Source organism: Diplotaxodon limnothrissa, linkage group LG4, assembly GCF_057381915.1.
Source record: "Diplotaxodon limnothrissa isolate DT_005_m linkage group LG4, D_limnothrissa_male_GT1.1, whole genome shotgun sequence".
Taxonomy (NCBI): Eukaryota; Metazoa; Chordata; class Actinopteri; order Cichliformes; family Cichlidae; genus Diplotaxodon; species Diplotaxodon limnothrissa.
This window is the reverse complement of record NC_140599.1, coordinates 7,697,665-7,721,415: the sequence shown is the minus strand read 5'-3', so window position 1 is coordinate 7,721,415 and position 23,751 is coordinate 7,697,665. Positions and strand designations below refer to the sequence as shown.

The following is a 23,751-nucleotide window of genomic DNA, read 5'->3' as shown; positions in this document are numbered from 1 at the left end:
CATGTCGACGTTTTGTCACGTCCCGCGGCGTTCCTGAGGAACGCGAAAGGAGACCTTCGGCGTTCTTATGGTACGCGGTGGGTTATGGCTGGAATCCAGTGCAATGACGCTCCCGCGGTAATAGACGTTCCAGCCCTGTATTCCAGCCCTAAACCTAACCTTATCCCTAGCCCTAACCATAACCTTATTCCAGACCGTAACCAGGACTTTAATGATGTTAAATAGCGTGTTTCTAAGCGATTTGAAGAAAAAGAGCGAACATGTGTAGGTTCAGTCCAGACGGTTCTCATATTTCCTCTTTTTCCGAGGTCGTCATTTGGGAACGTGGTGGTAGCCGAAAACGTAATATGGTGACGATTTGTCACCTAGCGTAAAATGTTACGCTTTGGGAGTGAGAACGGGTTGTTTGAGACAGTAAGATGAGAAAAGCACTATATAAATGCAAGTACATTATTTACTGTTCATAGCTTGACAATAACAAGAAATATGTAATATCACCTGAAGAGCAACAGAGGAACCGAAATACTCAGGAGTGACATGCGAAAAACAAAGAAAATGGATCTTTTGTCAGAAATCCTTTATGTTTAGACATGTCTGCAGTTATCTGAAGTAAAGCAACTTGTTCAGGATATTTTGTATGCTTGTGTTTGTACCTAAGTGTTCTTAAATGTGTAGTGACCAAAAATTTCTTAAACTGAGAAAAAAAAAAGACAGAATAAGCAGGCCACATTAGACTTTAGAGGCTGTGGCCTGGAGGAGGGGTAAGTAATGTGATAAACTGTGAAGGGGGAGGGACACAGAGCGCAGTCCACAACCATCTGGAAACAGGGAGAGAGGAAGGGAGAAACAGAGAGGAAGTGAAAGAGTGGGACAGACATAGACGAAGGTCTGTTAGAAAAAAAGGAACAAAAGAGCGGTATAAAGAACTTTAATATGAAAATTTTAAAGTCCTACAGAGGAGCATGAAAAATGAACATTAACATGGTCTAGAGAAGAGAAGAGAAGATCCAGAAAACAAACTGAAAAGGCTGTTTGCTCTAGGAAAGACATCTGAAAAGGAAAACCAAGTAAAGATCCAAGTCAGGAGCTGAAGGAGCCTGGAACAGGAGCGTCACAAAGACCAGAGACTTTGAAGATTTGAACCACATGCTAAGGTAAAGTATGTACAGAAATGCTACACTATCAGAAGTATTAGTTAGATACAGTATGTCCCTCCCTATATTTTAAAACTCTATTTTGGTGTTTGCTTCCCCCTCTTACCTTCAAGATTTTCACTTATTTAAAGACATAAAGGGATAAAGATGGCTGTGTTGAGGATAGGAGTGAAGAGCTCGAGGATAAATGAGAAAATTGAACTGTATTTTTGGATCTTGATAATGTTTAAAATATGTTTAAAATAAATGTGCCAAACATTTTGCTTTCATGAAGCTATTCTGCTTTTGGACACAGCTGGTAACTCTTAAACTCTAAAAAAAAAAAAAAAAAACAGAGAGACAGGATATGTTTCTGTGTTCTACCAATAGAAAATTGGTAGAAACCACTTTTTCTATCAGATGGATATACTTCTTTGCAACATTTTTGCTGAAAATAGGCCAGGGTGGGACTAGCCTGACAAGAAAAATTACATAATGTGTCAAGTGCCTTATATGAAGGTATTACTTTTATTAATATGCATAAGTTTTGGCAGACTAAACAAATTGTACTGAATGAAAATCTCATTATCTGAGATAATAATTTCTCTGTATTTTTTATTTAAATCTTATGATTAAGTTTGAGGGCTTCATCTTCCATCACACGTTTTTATGTCTGTTCTGTGAACTTGCAAAAATAAATTATGTGCAGATTTCCCCAAATCTCCTACACACAAATTAATGATCCGTTGATCAGACTGTTGTGACCCGGGAAAATCAGGTGCTAAAACAAAGGTAAGAAATGCAGTCAGGAATGTAAGATACTGTTATAAATATTTGACCCATATTTTGCAAATTTGTGTTGCAAGATTTAATATATCATTATTAATAATGATAATGCAGTGGGTGTGGATCAGTGGTGACAAATTAATTAAAATCAGAAATCACAATAAATCAGCAATAAAAGAAGACCTACTAATTTTCAGTTTGCACACACAAGTAAACATGCAACACTCAAGGGACAAAGAAATAGTCTTGAGTCATTGCTTATGTCATATTAGCTACTTATTAACAAAAAATCTTATATTACTTCATATAAATTTCTTTGACAGTTTGAATTCCTAAGTACCATAGCTACATTTGAGGCATCCTGGATATTTTTTTCAGATAACTTTGGGTTAGTCTGTTTTCCAGCTCATTCCCCACACTAATCACTGAAACATGGTTTCCTCGGAATTTTGTGTTGTTATAAAATAAAAACCAAATCTGGGCCTTGGGCTCTGTGACTCACAAAGGCATGTAAAATAACTTGAGTATTGTAACTGGGTCTAGTGAGTAGGGGAGGGAACTTCCTTCCTGTCGGAAACTTCCTGTGTGGAGTCAGTAGTCCATGGCACAATCTAAGTGTTTATAAATGAAGACTTTCCCACTAAAGTTGGTTCAAGCAAGTCAAATTCAAGAACCTTTCAAGTATTGTTAAAAAGTGTTCCAATGCTCTGGTATGCTCGATACCAGCCAGAAACGCAAGTCCCCTCTGAGGTTCCGTCAGAAAAAGCATCCAGTGGTAAACCCTGCCAAATCAAAACTACCTGCTACGGTGAGCCATTATGGCATAAGTAGAAGTTAGGGGAGGGGAGCAAATAAGATAAGATAAAGAGCGCGTGATGCTGTGAAATTGCGAGGTTTGAGATTTACAAAACTGCTGCGCCGGCTGCCAGATTATACTCTAAACTAGTGAAATTATGACTTTAATTTAAACAAACATCTGTCAGCAAATTTAAATCAAACATACAACCACTAACGATATCACCACGCAGAATGGAGGAACTCGAAGGTTCCTCCACGGATATTTTGAGCAGCACGTCACGGAGAAATCCCCCGGACCAACATAAATATAACAGATACAGAGGACCTACTCACAACCAACATTCAGATACGCGAGTCCACAAACAAAAGCTATTAACTCTAAACGCAGACAATAAATCCCTAAAACACATTCACGACATGTAAACAAGACGTATGCGAGACATTGATTTTCTCTGGAATCCCGGCCGAAACGTGGATTAGAAACTTCATGCAGTCTCGTCTCAGAGCCTGATCTTATCATTGCTAAGTTTGAACATTTCCAGTTTAAAGAACTTGTTAAAAGCAAACGGTGTGAATTAAAAGGAATGTCTTATGGTATGAACGGCTAGTTTCCTAGGGAAATCAACAACGGACGTAAAGCAATTTTGCCCATTCTAAAACGACACAGACAGAAGGGCAAACACGCCTCTCTTGTCATGGATAACTGTTACATCGACGGACAGTTGTTACAGGTTCCCACTACCACCCCTGTGCCTTGTCTGAATGGATAAGTAGACAAAATGATCAAAACCATATAGCAAAATTATAATCCTTAGATAAGAGGATGGATGGAAAGTTATTAATCTCCGTGTCTCTTCTGCAGAGTGTCCTTTGTCCTGTCTTCCTCCCCTCACCTGTTCCCACTATTGCCAAAGTACTTGCTCATAGGGGGCCATCTGATACTCTCTGTTCTCTGTATTACTGTAGAGGCCTTGGCTTACAATACAAAGACCCTTCAAGCAACTGTTGTGATTTGGAAAAATAAAATTGAAGTGAGTCATTAAAAAGACAGATATTTAAAGATATTTTATATATAGAGAGAGATTTTTTGGCAAATGTGAGACAAGCCTTTTTTGGTCCTTTACCATCAGTAGTTTTTGCCATAGGAACTCTCTCGTGGAGGCCACATTTTGCCCAGCTGTTAACCGAGTCCTAAACACTGATCTTAAATGAGGCAGGTTCTTTAGATGTTGTGATGGGATCTTCGAGTACTTTTTGGTGGGCCGGAGTAGGGCTCATAATTTATTAAGCAAATTTTTCTACCTGGGTATGTTGACAGTGTAGTGAAAAAGAAACAGATTTTTAAATACACATTCACAATCTTTCACTCTTCAACTCTTTTTACTTCAGCTTTTTCCCCCAATAATGCATTAGATTTTTGTTTCTTTTTGGGAGACGGATGAGTGCAAGTGGTCTGAGCAGAACTCTATGATAGAAAGTTAGCAGAGGTGGAACAGGCTTTCACAAAATATTTTGCTTTTTAAGGATAGTATTCTGAATGGCTTCAGCACTGTTGGTTAGACATAGAAAGTGTGCCAAACTTAACTTACTCTTTTGACACAGATCCCTCAACATTTTATAAGACACCCAAAGCACAGCACAACAAACCATGAAAGATTATTAATTTATATTTAACTGTGTTTTTCAGAACAAAACAATGTACTGGATATTTCACAAAGGCTAAAAAAAACAAATAACTAAAATTGATCGGACAAATATTGTTAAAAGATCTCTCTTTGTCCTATTTCCCTCTCTCTTTTCCAGGATGCCAGTGTCACAGGGCTGTTTATGTGTTGTCAAGTATTTGATGTTTGTCTTTAATCTCATCTTCTGGGTTAGTATTTGCAGAATTTTTATTTGATTTCTAAGTTGGCTTTGTGTTTAATTTAAGATTTCTTTGTGGTCTCTACCAATTTAGTGTTGTATGCTGCATTCATTCACTCACACTGTGTTCCACTCTGTACTAAATTTTGGCTGTGTTAACATTACATTTTCTGAGAAGCTAGGAGGATGTGGCCTGTTTGGAGTTGGAGTCTGGCTGTCCTTCACGCAGTCAGAGTTTTCCTCTCTTCCACTTTCATTTCCGTCTCTCTCAGCTGCCAATCTGCTGCTAGTTGCTGGTGGTATTACTATGATAACAGGCTTTCTGGGTTGTCTTGGAGCGCTTAAGGAGCAGCGTTGTCTATTGTTTACGGTAAGACTTCATCCACATGTAATAAAGGTACCTTATGTTGAGAAATTCTAATCTTAGTGTGAAAACATATTAGTGGGGTAAGCCACCCTTGAATGAATCGCTTCACCCTCCAACTGCTCTTATTGTCTCTGCAGTTCTTTTTGATCCTGTTACTCCTGGTCCTGACAGAAGTGACTCTCGTTTTAGTTATCCACATTTTTCATGACCAGGTAAGCTCACTCTCTACAAGGTTCAAATTTTCATTAATTTTTCTTTATTTTCATTTTGAGGTGCTCCAGAACAATAAAAAAAAAAAAAAAGTGTCAGTTGTGCAAGGCCATGAACAGGTTTAGTTGGACAGATGAGGATCATAGAGACAGGGTGAGATGGGGGCAAATGTTCTGTTTTGGAGACCACTAAAAGGAGCAGTTGAAAGAAGAAAAAGAAGCAGAGTTGCTGCAGTGCAATGTACACAGTAAGGAATGTGAAAATATGTAACGATCCCATAGTTAAATTTGAGAAGACTCATTAGAAAAGGCTAAATTAGGAAGAAAAAGAAGAAGAAAAATGAACAATTGGGAATTAGCACTTCTAAGAATCAAACCAGCATATTTTAGTTTAAAAAAAAAATCTTTTAAAAAAGGGATATTTCTCTAAAAGTTAAATATCTTAGAAAATAATATATTCTAAACATCATAAAGCATAATATATATATATATATATATATATATATATATATATATATATATATATATATATATATATATATCAGAATCAGAATCAGAATCAGAATCAGAATGGGTTTATTGCCAGATGTTGAGGTTTACAACATTAGGAAATTGCTGCGGTGCTTCAGTGCAGACAATAAGAATTAAAGTGCTATGTAGAAAGAAAGATATGTGCATGAGATATACATGAGATATATACATGAGAATAAGAATTATGAGTGCTACGTAGAAAGATATATACATGAGTGCAGGTGGTGATCAGTGCCAAACATATATACATGAGAATAAGAATTATGAGTGCTACGTAGAAAGATATATACATGAGTGCAGGTGGTGATCAGTGCCAGACATGAAATGATGCAGTGACACAGCGTAGGGTCATGTGTTAGTGGCGGGGACAGTCATGTGGTTATTGTTCATGTGTCCAACAGCAGAGGGGAAGAAACTGTTCTTGTGGCGAGAGGTTCTGGTGCGAATGGACCGGAGCCTCCTGCCTGAGGGGAGCAGGTCAAACAGACTGTGTCCAGGGTGAGAAGGGTCAGCTGAGATCCGGGCTGCACGCCGCAGTGTCCTGGAGGTGTACAGGTCCTGCAGAGATGGGAGTCTGCAGCCAATCACCTTCTCAGCAGAGCGCACAACACGCTGCAGTCTCTGTTTGTCCCTGATAGTGGCTCCAGCGTACCACACGGTGATGGAGGAGGTGAGGATGGACTCGATGATTGCAGTGTAGAATTGCATCATCGTCCGTGTTGGCAGGTTGAATTTCTTCAGCTGCCTCAGGAAGTACATCCTCTGCTGGGCTTTCTTGATGACGGAGGTGATGGTGGGCTCCCACTTCAGGTCCTGGGTGATGGTGGTACCCAGGAAGCGGAATGAGTCCACAGAGGTGATGGGGGTGTCAGTCAGGATGATGGGGGGGAGTGGGGCTGTGTGCTTCCTGAAGTCCACAATAATCTCCACTGTCTTCTGGGCATTCAGCACCAGGTTGTTGTGGCTGCACCAAGACACCAGACGTTCAACCTCCCTCCTGTAGGCAGACTCATCCCCGTCAGAGATGAGCCCAATGACGGTGGTGTCATCTGCGAACTTGATTAGCTTGACAGACTGGTGGGTGGAGGTGCAGCAGTTGGTGTACAGGGAGAAGAGCAGAGGAGAAAGAACACAGCCCTGAGGGGAGCTGGTGCTGATGGTCCGGGAGTCCGAGACATTCTTCCCCAGCCTCACGTGCTGCTTCCTGTCCGTCAGGAAGTCAGTGATCCACCGGCAGATGGGATCAGGCACATTCATCTGGGAAAGCTTGCCTCGGAGATGGTCTGGAAGGATGGTGTTGAAGGCAGAGCTGAAGTCCACAAACAGGATCCTGGCGTAGGTTCCTGGGGAGTCCAGATGCTGCAGGATGAAGTGTAGGGCCATGTTGATGGCGTCGTCTACAGACCTGTTGGCTCTATATGCAAACTGCAGGGGGTCCAGGAGGGGGGCCGTGAGGGTCTTGAGATGGGAGAGAACTAGGCGCTCAAATGACTTCATGACCACAGATGTCAGAGCCACGGGTCTGTAGTCATTTAGTCCAGTGATCCTAGGTTTCTTGGGGACAGGGATTATGGTAGAGGACTTGAAGCAGGCAGGCACATGACATGCCTGCAGTGAGGAGTTGAAGATGCCAGAAAACACTGGGGCCAGCTCGTTTGCACAGTGTCTGAGGGTGGCAGGAGACACACCGTCTGGGCCGGGAGCTTTCCGAGCATTCAGACTCCTAAACTGCTTCCTCACATCTGCTTCATGAATATGAAGAGTTGTGGTCGGAGGAGGTGGTGTGAAATCCTCTTTTGTGTGGGGTGAGGGGGCGGGTGTTGCAGGTGAACAGTTTGAAGGTGGTGATGGCTCTATGGAGGGGGGAGAGGTGGGGGAAAGAGTGTCCAAAGTGCCTCTATTGTTGGGGTCGTTGGAGGTGTGAAGGCTGCCTGATGGCTCGTCAAAATATATATATATGTCAGAAGTATTTTATTGTATATATATATATATATATATATATATATATATATATATATATATATATATATATATATATATATATACAATAAAATACTTCTGACAGTCTGACAGCTGCTGAAAGGAATCTCTGCCACTGAAGGAGCTGATCAGTGCTGTTAGAGTCTCCTGCATGGGGTGGAAGATGTTGTCCAACAGGGATGACAGCTTAGCCACCATTCTCCTGTCACTCACCACCTCCACTGGGTCCAGGGATCATCCTAGACCACAGCTGGCCCTCCGGATCAGCCTGTTCAGTCGCTTCCTATCCCCAGCAGAGATGCCGGTGCCCCAGCAGACCACATCGTAAAAAAATGTCTGAGGCCACCACAGAGTCACAGAAGGTCTTCAGGAGTGGGCCCTTCACTCCAAAAGACCTGAGCCTCCTCAGCAGGTACAGCCTGCTCTTCCCTTTCCTGTAGAGAGCATCTGAATTGTGAATCCAGTCCAGTTTATTGTTCAGATGAAAACTAAGGTACCCGTAGCTGTCCACAGCCTCAATGTCCATACCTTGGATGTTCAGTGGTTGCAGTGGAGAATGTTTGTGCCTGCAGAAGTCTACCACCAGCTCCTTCGTTTTTCTAGTGTTGATCTGCTGGCACCAGTCCACAAAGCCTTGGGTCAGTTCTCTGTACTCCCTGTCGTCCCCATCAGTGATGAGGCCAACTATTGCAGAGTCCTTAGAGAACTTCTGCAGGAAGCACTGGGTGAAGTTGTGGGAGAAGTGTAGATGGTGAAGAGGAATGGAGCCATAACCGTTCCCTGTGGGGCCCCTGCTCTGCAGAAGACCCTGTCCGACACACAGTCCTGAGTTCTGGTCCGTGTGGTCCGTTGGTGAGGTAGTCCAGTATCTATGTTGTGAGGTGATGGTCCACTCCTGAGTTCTCCAGCTTGTCCTTCAGGACTGTGGGAATAATGGTGTTAAAGGCACTGGAGAAATCAAAGAACATGATTCTCACAGTGCTCCCAGCGGTCTCCAGGTGAGAGAGGGAACAATGTAGGAGGTGAATGATGGCATCATCCACTCCAGCTCTTGCTGGTAGGCAAACTTAAGTGAGTCCAGTGATGAGTTCACCAGGGGCTGAAGCTGAGCCAGGACCAGCCGCTCCAGGGTCTTCATCAGGTGGGATGTCAGAGCCACCGGCCTTTAGCTGTTGAGGTCCTTTGGACGTGGAGTCTTTGGCACTGGTACCACACAATTGGTTTTCCAGAGCTGTGGAACTCTCCCCAGCCTCAGGCTCAGGTTGAAGATGCGCTCCATCACCTCAGACAGTTGATCTGCGCAGGACCTGACAACCTGATGCCATCTGGACCCACTTCCTTCCTGGCTTTAATCCTCCTCATTTGCCTTCTAACCCGGGTGGTTGAGTGAGAGACATGCTGGAGATGTGTGCTGGATGTGTACTGGATGCTGTGGTTGGGGGTGGGGAGTAGTGACCAGGGTGTGTGGGGGAGGTGTGAAGTGTCTGGGGTGTCAAAGGTGGAACAGCATCAGTGGGGGGTGGGTGAGTCTGCAGCCGATGTTGAAGACTGCATCCTGGATGAATAGAATAGAATTCAACTCATGTCACAAGTACAAGGCAACGAAATGCAGTTTGCATCCATCCAGAAAGTGCTTTGGAAATAATATAGATATATTACAAAATATGGATCTATTAAAGGTATGTTACAATGTACATGGTATGAAGGTATGTTATGAATATGCTATAACTATAAGTATGCACAGGCTGTAGTGAGTGTACAAGCTATGTACAGGTTATGAACAGGATATAAATATGGTTAAAAATATGAAAACTATACAGAAATATGAAATTATACAGATTGTAGATATACAATTGTGAGTATTAATAAACAGTTATAAACAGTTGTAAAACTATAATTATTGTATTGTACAGAATGATTGTCTATACAACATTTACAGTAGTGTAGTTTAGATCAGTGAGATATGTGGATAATTTCTACAGTAGTTATATAAAGTGCTAGTGGTTGTAATTGGTGGTTCAGTCCATGTTATTGTGTGTATGAGGGTACAGTTGGTAATCAAACCTGTTAAAGAAATAATTCAGTTCATTTGCCCACCTCGCATCCCCCATGGGCAGAAGGTGTTAATCTTTGTGCCCCAAGATGATTCCAAGGCATCTCCAGACTTCTTTAACATCATTCTGCTGAAGCTGAACTGATCAGTCCTTTCAGCTCTCTCTGCACCCCTTTCAGCTCCTCCCTGTCTCCAAATTTGAAAGCCCTCCTCTTCTGCTTGAGGACAGCTTTTATTTCTTGGGTAATCCATGGTTTGTTGTTGGAGAAGCAACACGAGGTCCTAGATAAGTTAATGTAGGCTGTAACGAAGGTCACAAGTCTGTCACTGTCCTTCCCGTGGTCGTCACAAAGCATCTCCCACACAGTAGAGTCAAAACAGTCTTTTAGAGCCTCCTCGCTCAGTGTAAATTTGTTGTCACCTCAAAAAAACTCAACATGCAACCACTGATGTCTAAATCACTAGCAACAAAAGCGAGTACACCCCTAATTGAAAATGTCCAAACTGTGCCCAAAGTGTCAATATTTTGTGTGGCCACCATTATTTTCCAACACTGCCTTAACCCTGTTGGCCATGGAGTTCACTAGAGCTTCACAAGGTGCCACTGGAAACTTCTTCCACTCCTCCATGATGAAATCATGGAGCTGGTGGATGTTAGAGACTTTGCACTCCTCCACCTTCTATTTGAGGATGCGCCACAGTTGCTCAATAGGGTTTAAGTCTGAAGACATGCTTGCACCTGAGACCTCGTAACGCTAATGAGTCACATGACACCAGGAAGAGAAAATGGCTAATTGGGCACAATTTGGACATTTTCACCTCGGGGTGTACTCACTTTTGTTGCCATCGCCAAGTAGGCAATAATGGCTGTGTGTTGAGTTATTTAGAGGGGACCGCAAACTTACACTGTTATACAATCTGTAAACTGACTACTTTACATTATATCAAAGTAAGGGGTGTACACACTTTTGTGAGATACTTAGCCCTGCGACAGCTGGAATGGGCTCCATATCTATCTATCTATCTATCTATCTATCTATCTATCTATCTATCTATCTATCTATCTATCTATCTATCTATCTATCTGGATGGACGGATGGATGGATGGATGGATGGATGGATGGATGGATGGATGGACGCGCCAGTCTGTCTATATTATATATTATATATATACAATTGATTTTTTTATGATTAATTGTATATCCTTGTTTCGTTCACTGTCTTTTTGTCAGCTGGATTCAAAAGCACAAAAAGATTTAAAGGAAGATATGAAGATGTATGAATCAGATCCTGGCCTTAAGAATTCCTGGGACAATGTCCAGAAAATGGTGAGCATTTTTACTGAACAGCACATGAAAATACAATAATCCTCTTTTCAACAGAATAACGGATATACTGTGTAGCCTGGGAAATTAGTTGCCACATGGGACACAATAACAGGGGTTCTTGCAGCATTTTAATGGCATACAGATAATAAACAAAAAGGAAAAATCACAAAACATCCAATAAAAAAATATGCACTGAAAATACAACAGTGGCTCTGTCTACAGACAAAAACAAACGAAGGAACAAATTAATACCAAGCCAAAACCACCAAATGATTGCAAAATGACCGTAGGCACTTACACTACAGTTTCACTAGCTTCATGTCTGGACACACTGGAGATTGCAGACTCTGCATCTTGCTACACATATAAGTTCATGGAGGTTTCTAGTCCGTGCGGAAGGTACTGATCACCAACAACAGCTACAAACACATGCACAGTCTTGTTAAATATTGCCTTAAAATTTTTAAAGTATTGACACAATAAAGTCTCAACACATTACAGTCATATTTGCCAAGGACTGCATGAAGCAATTTCGCACCACAGTCTGCGATACATCTCCAGCTTGGTGCAGTCCAAACGCAACCCCAATTCAAAATAAACCTGACAAAACCATAGACCAAGATGCAGTTGGCAAAATCTAGAAGTAACTACTGTTCTTGGTGATGGTGCCACCTTGTCAGTTTAATGAACTTTACAGCCACAAATTATGAACATTAAAAAAACACAGATTCAAAATAAGTGATGAGAGTACATGACAAGAGTATAGGCACCCTAATAACCCAAGAGAAAACTGTCAAGTCAAAAGGATCTACATGAGTTTACACGTGCAAATGTTAAACGTAGATTAAATATTTGGTATTACTGTCCTCTTTGCATCCTGTCATCTGCTCTTCCAGTTCAAGTGCTGTGGCGTAACCAACAAAACAGACTGGTATAACGTGCTGCAGGGAAAGCTACCCTTATCATGTTGCTCAGTTGGGACACAGACGTGTGTTGAAGGATGGACTGAGGTTTGTTGCTTTTTAATTTTTATTTTTTGGGGGGATAAACCTCTCAAATGAAACAGAATTTTCCTACAGATCAATGAATGTATGTGTCACACATACTGCTTGGGCAACTGCATACTAAAGTCTTTGCCTTTTTCAGAGCAGAATTTGCTAACAAATCTTAGTTTGGTAACTACAAGATTTATGTTTCAGGAATTGTGTAGACTTCAACTCTGAGTCAGTTACCAGGGTAACAGACTCTGTGAACTAAACCTGAGGCTATGAAGCAAGATTTTGGCTTATCTGGGTAACTTTAGGGTTGGCCCATGGTTTTCTGTGGTCAACTACAAAGTTGGTTCACTTCTTACCAGGGTAGATCACTATAATGCGGTAGATCTAACCAGCTCTGCTCCAGCTTAGGTTCCAGATTCAAGATCAAAAGATATGAAATCACCCTAAGCAATTCTCCAGAAAAAAGCATCACAATTGCTGGAAGATCCCTTGGACCTCTGCAGGAAGAATAGCAGGTTCTTCAAAGTTTTCAAGTAATTGAAAACTCAACTGGCTTCTCTAAAAATGTAAAAGAACCCACCCACCACTTTAATGACACTCTAGATCTTGTTTTAACATACGGCATAGAAACTGTTTACATTTAAGAATATAATCCACCCACTGTTATCATCTTCAATGGCCTGTACCAACACAGAGCATGAGCCTGGTTCTGTTGGAGGTTTCTTCCTGTTATAATGGAGTTTTTCCTTCCCACTGTCGCCAAATTGATTGCTGGGTTTTTCCTCTGTATGTATCATTGTAGGGTCTACCTTACAATAGCCAGGGTCTACCTGGAGCTGAACAGAATTTGTGCCTGATCTTGCCTTAATTAAAAACGGATCACGGTTTGGATTTGACTTGCGGTTCAAATGGCAGCATAGGTTCTGATCCATAACAGAGCCTGTGATATCTTCTGGTTGATCTGGTCAAATAACTGAGACTATTTAGGTGATTTTTAAGTGGACAATATGTTTCTGAATTCAGCCACCATTCTTTCCAACATGTTGTTTGATATTTAATGACCGAATTCTAATCTGTGGACAAATTTGCATCTAACATAGTGTCTTTTACCCTGATAACTGACTCAGAGTTGACGTTAACTCTCTGGAGCAGAAAACAGGAGTTTCACACATCTCAGGGTTTAGGAACTCAGAGCTGCTAGCTAAACCTGCATACTGGAATATAGCCCTGGCATTCTTCTTCGCTTTTCTTTCTATCTATAACTACTCTGCCTCAACTGTTTCCCCATGTCGTTTGCAGCCATGCTACCAGAAAGCAAGAAAGTGGCTGATAAAAAACATCACCTCTGTCCTGGTGTTTGGAGTGTGTATTGGTGTTGTGCAGGTAGACAATATTAATGTTTTCTATATACTATACATACATACTGTCCATAAACAAAATGTACATTTAAACTTAGTAACTGTTTGCCTACCCTTTAGGCTCATAAAACTTGAAATAACGTATCTTTTGGTAATTATGTGTTGTAAGCTGTAGCTCAGTTATTTGTACATTTACAATGAAAGGTGGTATAGATTCCAAAATCTTAGATCATATATCAGCTATTAGGAATACTTGTGTTTAGTCTGAATTTCTTGATTCAGTTATTCATGCTGATTGCTTTTAACTGGTCGAAATCACTTGCATTCGCTTATACACTGTGGATGTGAACATGGGCAGCTGAGGACAGTGCAGACAAGTAGTTCTTGTTATACATCCTAGTCCACCTGGAGTCTGAGTGCATAGTTGGTGTATTTCTGTGTAGTTCCTGTCATATGTAGCGTTAATGACTTGTTAATTAATGACCTGTACGTCTCCTCTTGTTTTGTCAGATTTTGGCCCTGGTGTTCTCCATGCTCATGTATTGTCAAATTCTTTCGGTCGAGAAACACTTGGACTAACTGCAGAAAAGCTGTTCAACAGATGTCACGTGACGCCTATCAAACTCATGAACTGAATTTCTAAAATCCATAATCCAGCCTGGAACATTCCACTGATTAATTTTGGTTCAGATTTTCAGTCATTACATTATTACATGGCAATTACTGTTAACACCGATTTACTTAGTTCTTCCACACCGCGCTGTACAAAGACATCTGTTAACTGGGATATATTAATTAACCTAGTAATGACTATCATTTCCTTCATTGTAGATACAATTTGACAAATATTTATTTAGTATATACTATATTTTTAGCCTTTGGATGTCATTTATCTAAGATGTAAAAAAAAGCACAGAGGAGCACTCTTAATGGACTTCTTATATAGCGCTTTTCTACTGTCTTGAAGTACTCAAAGCGCTCTATACAACACACCGCATTCACCCATACACACCAGCACCAACCTTTGTCAGTGCTTTAACTCATACTCCAATGGATGCATTGGAGACCAAGTGGAGGTTAGTATCTTAGATTAGTAAGCTTAGAGCACCTGGTATTCCCAGGCAGTCTCCCATCCAAGTATTAACCAAGCCCAACACTGCTTAGCTTCCAAGCCCAGATGAGATCGGGCGTGCTCAGGGTGGTATGGCTGTAAGCACGAACTGCTGCAAGGGGCTAAATACACAAACTGCTGGTTCAGTTTGTGTATTTAGTCCAGCACGGTAGTAGCAGAAAATATATTTGACACATGGACCCTGGAAAATAGATTTTTATTTGACGTTTAATTCTAAATTTCTAGCCTGTAAAATGTAGGCATACTGGATATACATCTGCTTCACTTATTTTACCGCAACAATTTTCAAATATCCTCATAGTCACTCAGAATGTAACTCTTGGTATTCCTTTATAGCCTATATATTCTAACTGATACAGGGCAAAATTTAAAGTACAGATGCAGGCAAGGGTAGTACTGGTAAAATTTATTAGATGTGAGGATCACTGATATCCACCCTGCTTAAAGGTCACAACATGCACAAGAATTTGAGTATGTTGAGACATTAGTCTCAACATACTCAACATGACTCCAATGTCTTAACATTAGAGTAAGTTCACCTAAAAATGAAAAACAGTAAAAATAAATAAATAAAAAATGTCCTATTTGACAAAAGTTTGAGTAACAAACTGAGTAAGCTTTGTGAGACTAGCAGAAAGTAAGATAAAGTACATGAAGACTTGATTCAGGTGATTCCCTGTAAGACGTGCAGCTCAGTTTCAACTCCATCCATCTGTTCCCTCTCGCTTGGTCGCTCCGTGTCTTTGGACTGTGGGAGGAAGCCGAAGTACCCGGAGAGAACAACCCACGCAAACAGGAGGAGAAGATGCAAACTCCACACAGAAAGGACTTCACATAAAACCAGTAATTTATCCTTTAGACATTACATCCCCTGTGTGGCATATATCAGTGTTTTGCTTGTAAATTGGTGTAATTAATTAACAAAAACAGTGAACTATTAAAACCTTAAGAGAACAGAGATGGATGTTTCATGTCAAAATAATGTAAAGTGCCTTTGCAAAAAAAAAAAAAAAAAAAAAAAAAAAAAAAAATCAATAAAAACATAAAAGGTAAACTCACAATTACATACATACAGTGTAAAGACTGTGGCTTTACTAAGGTTTTAGGTTGAATATTACATTATGTCCATTCATGTTAATACTTACATCCTTAAGGAATTTGTCCACTTTCAACAGGAAACGGTTATTATTTACAATAAAAATAATAAAATATTACACACACACACACACACACACACACACACACACACACACACACACACACACACACACACACACACACACGTTATATAGAGAGACAGATTTACAACTGTGGCTAAGGAAGCCCAGATTGCCTGGAGTGAACAGATGAGCACAGGGACAATATGCTCCACACAGAAAGGCTCCTCCTGGTGGGTTTGAACCCAGGATCATCTTGGTGTGAAACCAAACCAAACAAACAAAAAACAACAACAAAAAGGGACAGTCCCTATTACACCTAGTGCAATTCAAACATGTAGAATCTCTCCTCATAACTTACAGACAGGAGGCGTTTAAATGCTCCTACTCAAATAGAAAATAGACACACAAAAACACTTTGGATCATGCAAAAACACAGACTGTTCCAACTCAATTAAAAAAACTGGAAAAATAGCAAAAACAAAAAAATCAAAAACTTTAGTGTTTACCTTTTGTGGATTAAAGACCTGTCAATCAAACGATAGCAATAGAAATATCAGTCACTAATCTCTAAACATTATACCCTCTCTATATAGCTTTTGCTAACATACACAAATCCACATCTTGTGATCCCATGTAAATTAGATCCACAGAAAGAACAATACCAGTAGTAAGGCATGCAGTGCAGGAACTAACAAATCAAACTTTAGAATAAAATGCAAATGTAAATATTTGGAAATTGACTAAAGAAGACATAAAATCTTGGTCTGCTTTAGCTCACTGGATAGTTGTGAAACTAAACTATAAGGGTGATTGTTAATTAGATTTTTCAGTGAGATTCAATCTTAAAAGGGTACTGGGTGGGTGGTGGTATTTACAGGTTTTTTTTAATACAAATAAAGTGTTTAGACTCAGTCTTAAGGACACAGAAACAAGTAGGAGTTTTTACCAATTCACTGAACAGAAAGGAAGAAGGCAAAAATTGCCCAGTCACTACAGAACAGAAAACTGATGTTAGAGGTATTCTCAATTTAACTGACAGGCCTTTTTTTTTATAAAATAATCTATATTAGTAACAACAAATGACTTGTGCAAATCAAAAACCTGGAGAGTCTTTCTAATGTCAGCAGAATTCAAAAGGCTTCAAGAATTACTGAGTGTTTACATAAGGCCATGGAAGAAAAAGTAAGTCACATATTAAAGCAGAGAAGGTTTCTCTATTCCTCTTCACTTTCCCGTCAGGTCCAGCAGTTGGTGTTTAGTTGAAAAAAAAAACAAAAAAAACAAAACTGCTCAGTCATATTCTAGATGCGCATCCAAAGTTACTGCATTCTCCTGCAGATGAAAAAGTCTGTATGATTAATTATACAGAGGAAAAATTAGAGTTCATAACAGCCGAGGCCCGTCTGTAAAAAACATAATCACAGTCAATGCAAAAATGAAATCACTTACCCATCCTCCATTGCTTTTCAGCCATGGGGCGAAGTTCTCCATGTAGCACTCTGCATAGCCTTGCATCCGCTGAGTTCCCGTGGCTGTCACTATTCGCCGTGATACTTCCATGCTGACAGCCATCCGTTGCAGTGTAGGACTGGCTGTTGGTTGCTGAGAAAGAGTTTCAGCTACATGACTGCTGCTCACAGCATCCAGGAGTTTGGAAAACGATGCATATGAAAGACGGGTCAAACTGGAGCGAAGAAAACGGTCCGATTGGATCTGTTAAATGATGCACATTTGCTTTGAGTGCGCACGCAAACACATGAGGAAAATTTACACCGTCTTCAGCTTTATGTTTACCTGAATTGATTAATTTATTGTAATTATTATTATTATTATTATTATTCCCAAAACATTTGACAAATGAATAAAGGACCTTTACAGACAGTATAATGAACCACTACTTACCACAGTATTGATAGAGTCTCCTTCCGAAGAGAGCACCTTGACAAGTTCCTGCACTATTGTTTCTTTATCACATACTGCTGAGAAAGAAACATCAGCTTTACTGAAGATGAAGATATTATAGTTCTTGATCAGTTTTTCTAACTTCACATAATGTACTGCATGTATTTCTGATCTATCAATTTTTTTTAATCAATCACCAGTTGCTCAAGTGTTTTTCCGGTGTTATCAGTCACCTTCAACCAATTCAGTAAGGTTTCTTTAGCTGAGAGACAGTCCAGAGTCCCAAAGCCTTAGAAATGGCTTTGTAACCTATTCTGATGTCTGTGAAGGTTCTCAGTCATCCAGGTCACCGTAGTCAAAGGAGCTTGCAAAGAAAAGCATCTGGACTTCTTTAAGTTGCTTGAAGACGTTTCACCTCTCATCCGAGAAGCTTCTTCAGTTCTAAGGTTAAATGGCGGAGAGTCCCAGATTTAAACCCAGTGGGAGTATCCCCTCAAAGAGGGACAAAAGGACCCCCTGATGATCCTCTAATCGCCTGAGCGAAGGTGTGAAAACGGGTGTGGGTCCCAATCAGCCAGGGTTTTCAGGTGAGCTCATTGTGAAACCTAGCCCCACCTTATCATGCGATTTCCTGAGGTCAGATGGCCCAGGATGTGAGTGGGCGTTAAGGCGTCTGGGAGGGAACTCAAAACTGGATTATAGATATACCTATTCTGATGTTAGTGACCTGAACCAAGTTCAAGTCATTTGTTCTTGAGTTTCTTTTTATTGTGGAATGATGTGCTGGTTTTATCTTATCAGGTTCTATTTCAGGTCTGGCAGTGATGAGTAAGTTCTGGGTGTGGCTAGTGAAATTAAACTCACCATTTCCAAAAACGTGGTTAATCACAGTTAATTCATGAGTTGACAAGGGGGGAGGTTTCAAATAGTGCCAAGGAGATTTGGGCAGCTTTTTCCCCATAAAGGAAATAATAAATAAATGACTATATTTTATATTTATTTTTTGGACACAATCATATGCAAAAAAACAAAATCAGGCAAGGGGCAAATACTTTTTCATGTAACATTTCACATGAGCCCCTTCTATGATGTTTCCTGTGTTACAGCATAGGTAACTAATTTGATACACTCAGTCCTAGTTTCCAAGTTATAATTAATACCTAACAATACGCCTAACCTTGGAAAATATTGCTGCATATTTTAAGCATGCTGTAGTCCAGGTCAAATAAATAAATAAAATAAAAATACTTAAACAAACAAAACTTGGATGCAAACTGACCAAAAACCATTATCCTTGCTCTAAACTACCATGTCACAAGTGCTGCCTTTCTGGAGCATTTTAGATGGGCATCAAAGCCTTTCATAGTACAGAAACAGTTTTGCTGACAGTGACCAGTAGTTTACCAGTCACATTAGATTAAAGTGATATTGCAGCCCCGAGTCTGCAGGACCTCAGTGATGCATTTTATTCTGTGGATAAAAAATTTTTTGCCACCCCTTGCAGACTGGCTTGGCATTAAGGGTGCAGCTCTACATTGGCTCTTATCAATGAGCCAATGTAGAGCTTAAGAAGAAGAGTTTTTCAGTAACTGTTCATCTCAGGATCAATCTTCTTCTGTTTGGATCTGCTTCCACTTGGTAATATTATTAGAAGATAACATCTCCTTTCATTTGTACACTGATGACTTTGAGTTATATCTTCCACTAAAATATATATTAAAAGGCTGGAAGACTAGCAATTTCGTCCAGTTGAACAAGAACGAAACAGATTTTCATCATCTTTTGTCCATCCAAATCTCCATACAAGCTCCTTTGCCAGCGTGTTAGATTATTGTATCCTATATTTTACATCTCTTGCAAAATATAACTTTGTGACTCAGAGCTTTACTCTGACAAACAAATTTGCTCCGTTGTCAAAAACCAGCTAAGCGTCATCACCTCTTTGAAATCTTTTGTCCTTTCAGCAAGACTGCTGACTGGCACATCATTACAGTCTTGTCCTTGCCACATTAGAATTCATTTAAGAGCTTACTCATTATTTTTAAGACTCTTAATGGGCAGGGGTCAGCTTATATCACTGATTTAGCTCCTATACGTCTCAGATCTTTTGTAGTATCAAAGCTCTTTACAGATCTTTACATACAAGTTGATGCCTCAAACAAAAAGGTGATGCGGCCTTTGTGGTCACTGCTCCATGTGTATTGAATGATCTTATCACCTGAAATGGGGGGGGGGGGGGGGGGGGAGGAGACCCACATCTTTGCTTCTGAGTCTAGACTCAAAACCCACCTTTGTCCCTGTTAATATTCCCTTGCTAACAAACTAATGTCTCATTTGCTGCATGTCTAACTCATGCATCCCCTCCTGTCCTCTGGTGGTTGTTGTCATTTTTAACGTTTTGATGCATCTGGGGTGGTAGCAAAGTAAAACACAAAGAAGGTGCTCTGCACTATTGAAGAACATGAAAAATTTATGTTCATTTTGTGGTTAGTTGCTACCCTATAGGACCTTGTAAGTGTGAAAACACGGTAAATCTGCTTTATAAATACATTTTACTTACATTTATTAGTTACTTTACCGTTCTGTGAATTCTAGTTTGGGTCAATATACCATTTTAAAGTGAATTAATGTATATGCGTGGCTGTGCATGCAATTACCTGTTGGTGGCTGTGTTTTGGGACTATTTCTCTTTATACTGGTAGACTTCTGGGCAATCTTTTCCAGCTTCTCTGCCACATTACTGTAGAACTCAGGAGGGTGATCTGTATGGACAAATGTATATGAAATATCCATGAACAATAAAAAGACTTTTGCCACTCAAATGCAGTCAAGTGTTTAATTTGAGTTATTGCAGGAGAACTATGTTCACTAGTATCTTCCAAGAAAGCAATGGCTGACTCTGGTTTATTAACCACTGTCTTCCTCCTCAGTGTGAGTGCTGCCTTTGGCACTATAGCTCATTGCAGCATTCTCCTTCTCAGGCTAGCTTCCATTCGACTCACTGAGATACCCTTCAAAATAATTTAAATCTTATCTCTCCCACCTCACTCAGTTCATTCAACTAAAAAAAAAAAAAAAATGTCAATCTCATCCATTTTTAGTTGCCATTTAAGTCCCCCATGATCTTAAATATTAATATCAAAATAAAAGTTGTACCATAGAAGTTACCTCCTTTGAGTGCAAGAACCTTATGTAGATTATCTTTGTCAACAAGATCATCAAATAAAATTCTTTAGCAAAAAGTGAGAAGAGGTTCCTGAGTAAAAGTCAGATGAAAAGGTGCTGTAATGGAAAAAAATTCCTTGCCCTACTAAATTAAATGGTCAGGAAGTATTGCTGACATCAATCGGCATGAATAGTTCACCACACAACAGGTGAAAATTACATTTAGATGAATACATTTATGCAATTTTTATACATCTTTAATATTACAAATGTACACAAGACGAGCGAATTTTGTGTGTCCAGGTGATTAAATACGACTGATATTTCTTCTTTTGGAAAATGTAACAGTCAGAGAGCTTACTGGGAGAGATGACATTTGGTGTAGGCTCCGGTTTTTTGTTAATTGGTAATGTGTCAGGTCGCTGCGGATGAGACGGACGCTCCTGTTTGTCCTTATCCTTCTGTAACCTTAAACTGAAGATCTTGGAGAGCTTCTGTTTGATGTTTTTTTGGCTGAGCTTTTTCTTTAGTTTCTTTTCACTTTCATCCTCTTCTGATGTACAGGAGGTGTCATCCTGTGGAAACAGTTGAAGTATTTAAACTATTAAATTTTAGTTAAGTACTGATAATTATGATGAGAAAAAAGGAAAAAAAAAAAAAAAGAACCAGTCTCAGACACTGAAGTGAAAATTATAAATTTTTCCCATTTAGTACTCTTTTCTAGCCTCCATGGTCTTAATGTATCATAGTACTAATGTATAACAATACCATGTAGACACTACACTACAGGTTTGTGTCCAACATCACTCATGGTCTTTCATGTGTTCCAGCTCAAAACAATACAACACACTTACTTCGCTTTTGTCTTTGAGGTGTGCAGGTTTTGCTTTGCTCTTCCTGCCCAATGAGCCTTCAGGGTCTTTGGCAGGACGTTGTGTGCTGTTACGATGTGGCAGTTGCTTTATGAGGTCTTTGAATCCAGTCTTTTTTTCATCTCCTGAAGTGACAACCTGAGGATTCCGCTCATCCTTTGTTTTTGGTTTTGGGTTGGAACTAGCATGGGAAAACAAGACAATTCATTAAAAATAAATGGTCACATAAATAATATTGCAAATATTCAATTACTATATTTAAAATAATTACTTACTTAAACCTTTAGATTGATTAAAATGTAGTAAGTCCTAAAACTATCTACCCTTTAATCATTGCTACTCACTGGTAAAGGTCACAAACGGCACAAGTCAGTGAGTTATTATCCAGAATGTTGTGTCTTGAGCTACAATTTTTTAAAAAAAGATACAAACACAAAGACAAACAAGCAAAAAATAGAATAGTAGTGAGTTATATTACCTGTACTTGTGGTGATCGTTGTAGGCCCCTCCTACCCTCCCAGGCCTCTCTTTCAGAGGAATTAAAAGGGAGCGATGTAGAAAAGCTTGGAGCACTAAATGAGTCTCACTCTTAATCTCAATCAAAGAGATGGAGGACACAGATGAGCGGCGTCCTTCAGAGTCTGACATCACTGCAGTTTACAGAAGAAAAAAAAAACTTAAGTCATGTTATAAAATCCTCAAAAAATAAGCTACAATAGAGTGAAAAAGTGTTTGACCCCCTAATTTCCTCTTTTTATGCATGTTTGTCACACTTAAATGTTTCATCAAACAAATTTAAATATTAGAAAAAGATGATACAAGTAAACATAAAATGCAGTTTCTAAATGAAGGTGTTTATTATTAACCCTTTAAGACCTACCATAGAACCAAGTCCGCCAGAGCTTATAGTATATTTTTACATGGTGTGGTGCCATTTTTGGGAGCATTTCAAGTTGCTATACATCAATACAGCAATTATAGCCCAGATTTTAATAATATGTATTCATTAAGTGCATAGTAATTACATAAATTGCAAAACCGTGCAATAAACTACAAAAAAATTGAAAATCGTTTTTGCTTTTTTAACATATATTTCTAGTTAGAGAAATTTAAGAGGCTTATCCCTCAAAACTGTAAATACAAAAAAGTTGCACAAAATAGTTTCCTACCACAGGAAATTTATTTTGAGTGTCTTCATAGTTTTATTTTTGAATACACCAATTTTTATATACTGCAGGAAAAACGAAAATAAATATTATACTACAAATTTGCAAAAAAGCAGCATATGCATCAAAATAAACTATTTCCAGCAGTGCAATATGAGTCCTAAGCATCCCAGAAACGACACAGAAAGTCATAAAGTCAAAGATAACTTTTAAAAACACCAGTATAGACCCTGAGGCCCTGATGGTAAAAAAAAAAAAAAAAAAAACTACATTTCCGCGAAAATGACATCACTTCCGGTTTCGGGCAGGTAATGGCGGACATTCAAAAGTTCGCGCTGACGGATCGGCAAAGCGTGTTTCCGTAATATTATGTTTTTGTTGCTGCAAGTGCTTTTTATGCAGTTTTTGCAAAGCTTTATGTGGAAGGAAACCGTGACCTAGGACAAGCTGATGGCATAAGATGTAAGTACAACTCCTCCAGTTTCATATGCAAAAAAAATTATTGCGCTAGCTTACGTGGTTGCAGAGCTACCGGGATTTAAAAATAGTTACACAAAACAAAGCGTGCCCGCTCCGACCGGCTCTAAAGGGTTAAGGGGAAAAAAAATCCAAACCTACATGGCCCTGTGTGAAATAGTTCAATTCAACTGCATTTATACAGCACCAAATCACAACAACAGTCGCCTCAAGGTAGGGGTGGGCGGTATAAACGGTAAATGATAGAAACGATATAAATTTGACCAACGGTAGAGATTTTTACTATACCGCTCTACCGCAATAGCACATGTTGATGGTGTCATCATCAAGCTGCACCTGTTTTGGTCGAAAGCATTGCAGCAGCTGCAAACAACATCATCTGCAAATTATGCTGGGAAACAGTAATAGCAAAAAGACGAAGCACTTTTGGAATATGAGGAAAGCCAAAAACTGTGCTTCCTCCACTTCCCTAT

At 39.6% G+C, this 23,751-nt stretch overlaps 2 protein-coding genes and 1 pseudogene across 2 annotated transcripts; 1 reads left to right on the top strand and 2 right to left on the bottom strand.

Annotated features, from left to right (window-relative positions):
• The first annotated feature begins 831 nt into the window (after positions 1 to 831).
• On the top strand, positions 832 to 14,057 carry tspan4b (tetraspanin 4b). The gene is made up of 8 exons (XM_085352050.1): positions 832 to 1,154; positions 4,521 to 4,590; positions 4,759 to 4,950; positions 5,085 to 5,159; positions 10,953 to 11,048; positions 11,945 to 12,058; positions 13,346 to 13,429; positions 13,915 to 14,057. The coding sequence occupies exons 1-8, from the start codon at positions 1,147 to 1,149 to the stop codon at positions 13,981 to 13,983; spliced, it is 708 nt and encodes a 235-aa protein (XP_085208176.1). The 5' UTR covers positions 832 to 1,146; the 3' UTR covers positions 13,984 to 14,057.
• A 443-nt stretch (positions 14,058 to 14,500) lies between these two features.
• Positions 14,501 to 14,619, bottom strand: LOC146633172 (5S ribosomal RNA; annotated as a pseudogene).
• A 2,367-nt stretch (positions 14,620 to 16,986) lies between these two features.
• Positions 16,987 to 22,283, bottom strand: bcl2l12 (BCL2 like 12). The gene is made up of 7 exons (XM_085352049.1): positions 22,114 to 22,283; positions 21,618 to 21,816; positions 21,125 to 21,338; positions 20,256 to 20,360; positions 17,599 to 17,672; positions 17,146 to 17,409; positions 16,987 to 17,028 (listed from the first exon to the last, which is right to left on the bottom strand). The coding sequence occupies exons 1-7, from the start codon at positions 22,281 to 22,283 to the stop codon at positions 16,987 to 16,989; spliced, it is 1,068 nt and encodes a 355-aa protein (XP_085208175.1).
• Between the last annotated feature and the right edge of the window lie 1,468 nt (positions 22,284 to 23,751).

Bases quoted from the DNA above. Each gene is read 5' to 3' on its own strand.
- bcl2l12 (XM_085352049.1), bottom strand. From the start codon at position 22,283: ATGTCAGACTCTGAAGGACGCCGCTCATCTGTGTCCTCCATCTCTTTG. The intron at 21,339-21,617 runs GTAAGTGTGTTG...CTGTTTCCACAG, and splicing joins ACCTCAAAGACAAAAGCGAA to GATGACACCTCCTGTACATC. The intron at 17,673-20,255 runs GTAATTGCATGC...CTTTCTCAGCAG, and splicing joins CAAAACACAGCCACCAACAG to TATGTGATAAAGAAACAATA.
- tspan4b (XM_085352050.1), top strand. The intron at 4,591-4,758 runs GTTAGTATTTGC...TTTTCTGAGAAG, and splicing joins TCTTTAATCTCATCTTCTGG to CTAGGAGGATGTGGCCTGTT. The intron at 4,951-5,084 runs GTAAGACTTCAT...TTGTCTCTGCAG, and splicing joins AGCGTTGTCTATTGTTTACG to TTCTTTTTGATCCTGTTACT.